We start from the raw sequence: 7,418 nt of genomic DNA, 5'->3' as shown, positions 1-7,418 counted from the left end.
TTATCTTCTTGCTCAGTTGTGCAGCGGGGCCTCCCACTTCTCTTTCTACTCTGGTTAGAGCCTGTTTGTGCTGTTCTCTGAAGGGAGTAGTACACACCGTTGTAAGAAATCTTCAGTTTTTTGGCAATTTCTCGCATGGAATAGCCTTCATTTCTAAGAACAAGAATAGACTGTCGAGTTTCACATGAAAGTTCTCTTTTTCTGGCCATTTTGAGCATTTAATCGACCCCACAAATGTGATGCTCCAGATACTCAACCTGCTCAAAGGAAGGTCAGTTTTATAGTTTCTCTAACCAGCTAAACTGTTTTCAGCTGTGCTAACATGATTGCACAAGGGTTTTCTAATCATCCATTAGCCTTCTCATGCAATGAGCAAACACATTGTACCATTAGAACACTGGAGTGATAGTTGCTGGAAACGGGCCGCTATACACCAATGTAGATATTGCACCAAAAAACAGACATTTGCAGCTAGAATAGTCATTTACCACATTAGCAATGTATAAAGTGTATTTCTGATTAGTTTAAAGTTATCTTCATTGAAAAAAACAGTGCTTTTCTTTCAAAAATAAGGAAATTTCTAAGTGACCCCAAACTTTTGAACGGTAGTGTATATATATGATATATATATAAATTCAAGTTAATTAAAGGTATGTAGCAGTAGAACAAATTGTTTTGTTACAGTGGAAAAAAAGAAAAACACTTTTTTGTTTTTTATCTTCACCTCTGGCTCCTGGTTTTCAGGTTGTGCCTCAGAAGCAGAAATCTCATCAATCCATTGTCCCAAATCAGAAGTCTTGTTCTTCCAATTGGAAAAGTCCCCATATCTCCTCCACCGTTGGTAAGAGTTCACTCTCCTTCCAGAGTTTACCTGAGCTTCAAAACCATCACATTCTGTCAACAAGTTGTTTCTTTTTTTTTTGCATGTCCAGCTTCCAATCAGCCACCACCAGGCTCAGGGGTATCCTGTGTGTTAGACCAAATCCCCAGTTCACAGTCTCTTATCAGCAGTAGCACTGCTCTAGTGAAAAGTGAACAAAATCAGGTTTGGATCTGTTCATTTATCTTAGCCTGATCTTGTGTGCCAGGACAATAAAGAGTTATCTTATTTTACTGAACTGTAATGCGTACATATACATAAAAATATCAAAGTAACTGATGTTAAAACTACACTCTCATACATTTCTTTTCCACTTCTGTGTTTTCTTTTAATAAAACCTTAAATGTTGTTGTAGTTGTGACAGAGCCGGAGGACAAAACACATATCTGCTGAGCAAAAAAGACGATCAAACATAAACACTGGTTTTGAAACGCTCTGCTCGCTGGTGCCCACCCTGAGGTCCCAGTCAAATGTAAGTTTTGTCAGTGCTTGATTTTTACTGACGCTGCTTTTATGCATGGTTGTGCATTGTGTTGTTTGTCTTTGCATTTAGATCAGCAATGCCGCCACACTGCAGAAGACAGTGGAGCACATTGGGAAGCTTCAACAAGAGAGGAAGCAGATGCAGGAGGTGGTTAGGAGACTGCGGGAGGAGAACAACTCCATCGGGTAATCGCTCACGCTTGGCACTTTTTTTTTTTTAATGATTATTTGATTTTGGTTTTTTTATTCCTGTTCTCTTCATAGCTTCTGTCAAAAGCAGCTGCCTGCAACTGGGATTCCAGTCAGAATGAACCACTTGAGCCAAACACAGGAACAGTTCAATGAATATGTGAAGAACCGAACTCTTCAGAACTGGAAGTTCTGGATCGTATCCTCCAGTCGAACAGCGGTCACATATTTGTTCATTAATAACCAATAGTCTGCTTAAATATGAAGTAGGGTTGTCTGATATTAACTTTTTGCCGATACCAGATATGCAGATATTGTCCAAACACTTAATGTCTGATTCCGATATCATCCGATATCGAAGTTTAGTGCCACCTTTTTACTAACCAGTCATAATTGTTTAGGTGTCACTCATCTGTGTCACTAGTCCTTGACTGACATTGATATCAGTTCAGCATCATCTTCAAGCCCCTGTTTGACTCCTTCAATGGGATGGTGTCGACCACAAGCAGAGAGGAGCTGTACCAGACCACACTGCAGTGGCTCGATCGTCACTGTTTTCTTCCAGTGCTCAGACCCAGTGAGTAAAAGATCATCACATCCTGCACACGCACTGGCACAAACACACCCTCCAATGACCACCTAACTCAGTCTGTGACTGAAATGGAAGAGTCATGGATTACCCACAGCCCACATGTGGTGTACGATCAAATTTTTTCTGAATTTCTCCTGCCTTTTTTCATCAGGGAACTGTAACACCAAATTCTAAGTTTTCATTATCTCACATTATCAAATTTTCTGACTGTGGTTTTCAACCTCTTCCTCTGCCGCAGTGGTTGTTTCCTATTTACTCTTACCGAAGCACACACAAATATGATAACACTATTGCTATTGGGCCAGGTCACCTGAGGCTGGGCCCCCACATGTGAAGGATTAAAGAAGTGAAAAGATTGATATAGAATTGCAGTATTTGTCGGGTATTATTTCATGGTCAGGTGCTCATATCAACATCAGATTAGTTTGAGGAAATTAAGCTTGTTGCAAAAATACTGTCATTCTAGGATCTTTGAATTTGTTACCTTTGCATTTCTTTTGATAATAACATGTTGAAGTCTCACAGATTTTGTTTCATTAACAAGATTTCACTCCCTCCCAAATTCCAGAAACACGAGTGCAGAGAGGCCAAGAGGTTATTAGCAGATAGCAAAAATAGAAATGACTATGTTGACTCTAATGTTTATTAGATACTGTTTTGATTTTTTTCCAATTAATACATCACAATAAAAATGAATTTCCATGAAATAGCAATAATGCACCATAGTGCGTCACAATTTAATCGCAATTACGATTTCACACTTTAGGCTGTTTAAACAAATGTAGAGCCACATACACACGCTGTTGGGCATGTAGATGTTGATACTGTCTGATGTGCCTGATGTATCCGTTGAGACTCTGTTTCTTCCAGTGGTGTTGAACACTCTGTGCCAGCTAGGCACGACTACGGCCATCCTCAGTGACCCCTCCTTGTTGCCTGAAGAAGCCGTGCATGCCGTTTCCCAAGGAGATATGTAGCTGGAGGGGAAGTGGAAGGAGCAGCCACAAACGCAGCATCACTTCTCCCTAAATCAGCAGAGCCAGACCATCGTCTCCTCCACAGGTCCATCCTTTATCAGAAACTGAACTGAACTGGTATGGTGTATGTGAGACGTTCGTGCATTGTCCTTCTTTACATACATTATCTGAAATGATGCACACACTTGTGCCTTCTGACTTTTATAATTATTGTGCAAAAAATGGCTTTTTATCATATTGTTATTGAATGAAAACTCTCGGAGGTCTAAATACTGGGTTGGAAGAAGGTACCTTTTGAACATAAATATGGATTACTTTTATAGTGTGCAAAGACAGCATTATATTAAAAAAGGGAAATATTGAGTTGTTGTCAGATGTTAAATAAATATATGGATTTTTTGGAATAGATTATACAGTAATATGGTTTGCTTTTGTTTCTCAGTAAGGTTTTTTAACTTAAATCTGAAAGTCAGATAAATAAATCAGGACAAACACATTTTTCAGAGAAAATATTAAATAAATATTCTGACTCTGGTGATGCTGTTCTTTTATCAGTAATCTCAGAGAACGACCCTACTTGTACTCTTTTGTACGAAGTATTTGTAAAACAGTTTTACCAAATTTTGTCATTTTTCCTCAGTTCAGTATTGGTTTAGCTTCAATGAAAGCACTCTCTGTTCTTGATCTACACTCAGGGCTGCACCATTGTTCTACAGTCAGTAAATCTGAGTTCATCTTAGTTTTAGTTCATCTCTCTCTCTCTCTCTCTCTCTCTCTCTCTCTCTCTATCTCTCTCTATCTCTCTATCTCTCAGAACAGGGTTCACAGTCGGTGACGGACACTAAGCACTCCTTATTCTGCAACACCTCTTCAGCAAACAGCTGGATACCTGGACATATTTATTACTACTCAAAAGAAAACAATGCAACTCTGAAAGCAGCTACGAATGTTGTTTGTAAATGATGTTCTTGTTCTTCCATTATAGTGTTATGTCACCCATTACCAGTAAATCAGTTTCTTCAAAGAGCCTTAAAAGTGTGACAGTGTCATTTCATTGCTTTATTTTCAGTAAATATAATTTTGCCGTCGATAGATATTTCTTTAGATAAATAAACAATATTGAACTTGAAACTTGAAATTGAAGATAAAGTATGCGGGAAAAATAGAATGATACTAAATAACACTTGGTAATTTAAAACAGCCCCTCCTTGAACCGCAACCTTAACGTGGTGGAGGGGTTTGAGTATCCGAATGAACCTAGGAGCTATGTTGTCGGGGGCTTAATGCCTCTGGTAGGGTCTCCCAAGGCAAACAGGTCCTAGGTGATGGATCAGACAAATAGTGGTTCACCCCCCCCCCCCCCCCCCAAAACAAAAAAACCCCTTTGGGATGGGGGGTGAACCTTTTTTTTTAAAAAAATTTCACGTCCATATTTCGAGATACTTTGACACTGCAGGCACTACGGTATATTGAGTTTCTTTTAAAGACTGAACCATAAGAATTGCTGTTACAACGTCAGGTCACTAAAACTGAAACTGAGGAACCTACTTTTTAATTGCTACAGAACAAATAAAAGCAAAATAAAATGAACAACATGAATATTTTCATGTTAATTACTTAAAATTACTTAAAAAAAGACTGAACTGCAGAACTGTAGTAGCCTCTCAGTTTACCTAACATTCTGAAATCTTGCAATGGGTCAATATGTGGTAAGTGAAGCAAGGTATCATCAGCGTAACGGCGGAGTATTGTGAAACATGACGGCACGTCCCAGTGTGTTTGACTGATCTTCAAACTGTTTGGTATAAAATGCAAACGTGTCATATTTGGCTTTTTTTTTTACATTTCAAGCCATTAATAGTTTTGTCTTAGTGAAAACAAATATTGGAAGTCAAAGGTGTTTCAAGTAAATATATGCCTGTTGTTTATGTAACCATTTTTGTAGGGTTACATCATCGTAATAAAACCGTTTCAATATTGATTCTATGGCTGCAATTACTGTACAAGACACAGAAAAGTTGAGACCAGTGGGTGACCTTCCTCAACATCACAGCTTCAGTTTCCCTCATCACAATAAAATATACTCAGCAGCTTAATATACTGGGACAGCATCAGAGGCTGAGTCTCAAGGGCAACGGACAATCTTCTTTGAGGGTTTGACCTAATTTAATGGATCTTGTTTAAGTGGAATAACAAGCAAATATATCCTCACAAAGAGCTGCATGACAGATTAGAGGAGTGTGAGGATTGGGTTCCGGGAATTATTCCCCACATATATGCTCATATACATCATTACATTGGTGTGTGAGCGAGCGAGCGGGGGTCCTCAGAACTGTGGGAGCCATCGGATGTGCGAGTGAAATTGGAGCGGATCCCAGTGGTGAAACTATTAGAGCCTGTGAATTATAAAACTATTAACCAGAATGTAGCTCCCAATTAAAAGATGATTCAATATCAAGATCTGATGGCTGAATTTTGATTAAGCCGAGACCCCATTAGGAGCAGAGGGAGATGGACGGCGGTCTGCAACTGGGCTTCCACTTAAAAGGCAGTGGTCTAATACAGATTTGTCTCTTTTTGGGCAAATTAAGGTTAATTACTTTAAATAACATGGCTGCGGGCGAACAGAGGGAGAGATGTGTTTTAATTCTCTGGACAGTCGCTGGGCAGGTGGAGGTGGACTTGCTTGTCTGCTGGAGGATATTGTCAGGCAGGGGTGAGTGAGCACACACACACACACACACACACACACAGAGTGTTTTCTTACTACACTTACGGAGACCTCCCATTTAACACTTCCTATAATCCCTAAACCTAATTTAAATTAATCTTTTAGTCTAATCTCGACCACTAACCTTTACCCGAGCTTACTCTGACCACAGTCTCCACTCTAAACATGGGAATTAGCTTGATCTTAATTCTTTATCCAAGCAATAATCCTAAAGTAGGATTTTATTTAGGTCTAACAAGATTATTACAAAGGAGATCAATTTACTTGGACTAAGAAAAAAAAAGTAAGAGAATTTTTTCTGGTATGAAGTGTTTGCTTCTAAATGACTGAAATACTGAAATGTTCTTTGACACATTAGTTTAATACGCTCTTTATGTCATGTAAAATAAACAAATTATAGGTAATTAACCTGTGAAAATTTAAAGCTGCGTAGTAATACATGCATTTTATTTTTTGTAAAAAGGCATTTTTAACAAAGTTTTGAAAAAAGTGCGATCATGTGATATTTATAAAAGAATAATGATGATTAATTACACCATAAAGTAGGAAATAGTTTTTTACCTTCATGAATAGTACAGATGAAATTTTATTATTGGTAGAGAGGTGTCGCTGAAGTTTCACAGCATTACTGTGCATTTTCTTCAAGAACACAGTTGTAATGTATAAATAGAGAATGGCAGACAAGTACTTGAGGATGGTGCAGGACACGTAATATGACTTAAAGATTACTATCAAATTTAAAGGTGAGGTTAAATCCAGGTTTAGTCCTAAGTCCATTCTGGTCTGCCAAAAGATTTGAAGGACAAGTTGTCTGAAATGAGGTTTTTGGTTGAGAGTGACAGAGTTACATTTAGAAGTAGTAAAAGAATGAGCAGTATGGACTTGGACAGACAATTTCAAGATCACAAGTACTGAGGAGAGTTAGTCGATATATTAGACAAAGGATGTGGGGAATGGAGCTGCCAGACAAGAGGACCCCAGAGAATGTCCATGTATGGAGTGCAGAGAGAAATGAAGAAGGTTAATGTAAAGAGTCAGGAAAGATGAAGGCAAGAGATTTACTCTAGCGACCCCTAAAGGTAACAGCCATAAGAAGGGGAAGAAAAAAAATCAATTCTTTTAAATATAGAAGCCTGAGCAGAACCTGTGGCCAACCAATACACGCATGAAGACCCACACAGACACACACACAGACCCACAGACACACACACACACACTTCTCCACCGTTCCTGTGCGTTACTTTTTAATTTATAGCAGAGAAGCAGGGTCTGGTCCCTGCCAGCCTTGCATAAGGGAGATGAGGAGCAGGAGTGAGAGAAAGACAAGATGGGAGGATAAGCTGGATAATTGACACTGACAGAGAGCAGTCAGCCTTGATTAGATCAGCCTTAGTAAGCAGTTCATTAGCAACCTAGACTGAAGGGGAAATACCAGGAGAGAAGAAAAGACTGAGGAAAAACAGAATGTGCAGAAACATTTGTAAAACAAACGCTGCATCAGAGGACTCTGGAAATGTCTGCTTCCTGCGACACTGGTATGGTGATGACCTCTAGTGGTGGGGAAGT

The 7,418-nt window shown here is 39.0% G+C and overlaps 1 protein-coding gene across 1 annotated transcript in view; it reads left to right on the top strand.

Moving 5' to 3' along the window:
* The window catches only part of LOC103397174 (MLX-interacting protein-like), a 25,283-nt gene extending 21,028 nt beyond the window's left edge, over positions 1–4,255 (top strand). Inside the window, 8 exon segments of the mRNA XM_025052831.1 lie at positions 745–841; positions 933–1,045; positions 1,245–1,352; positions 1,434–1,549; positions 1,628–1,751; positions 2,000–2,129; positions 3,015–3,238; positions 3,936–4,255. Of these exon segments, the coding sequence (XP_024908599.1) occupies positions 745–841; positions 933–1,045; positions 1,245–1,352; positions 1,434–1,549; positions 1,628–1,751; positions 2,000–2,129; positions 3,015–3,121 (795 nt within the window). The 3' untranslated portion in view covers positions 3,122–3,238; positions 3,936–4,255.
* Positions 4,256–7,418: the final 3,163 nt, after the last annotated feature.

The sequence above is a fragment of the Cynoglossus semilaevis genome, chromosome W (genome assembly GCF_000523025.1).
Source record: "Cynoglossus semilaevis isolate Cse_v1.0 chromosome W, Cse_v1.0, whole genome shotgun sequence".
NCBI lineage: Eukaryota > Metazoa > Chordata > Actinopteri > Pleuronectiformes > Cynoglossidae > Cynoglossus > Cynoglossus semilaevis.
Note: the sequence above shows the minus strand (reverse complement) of the source record. Positions and strands in the feature narration are given on the sequence as shown.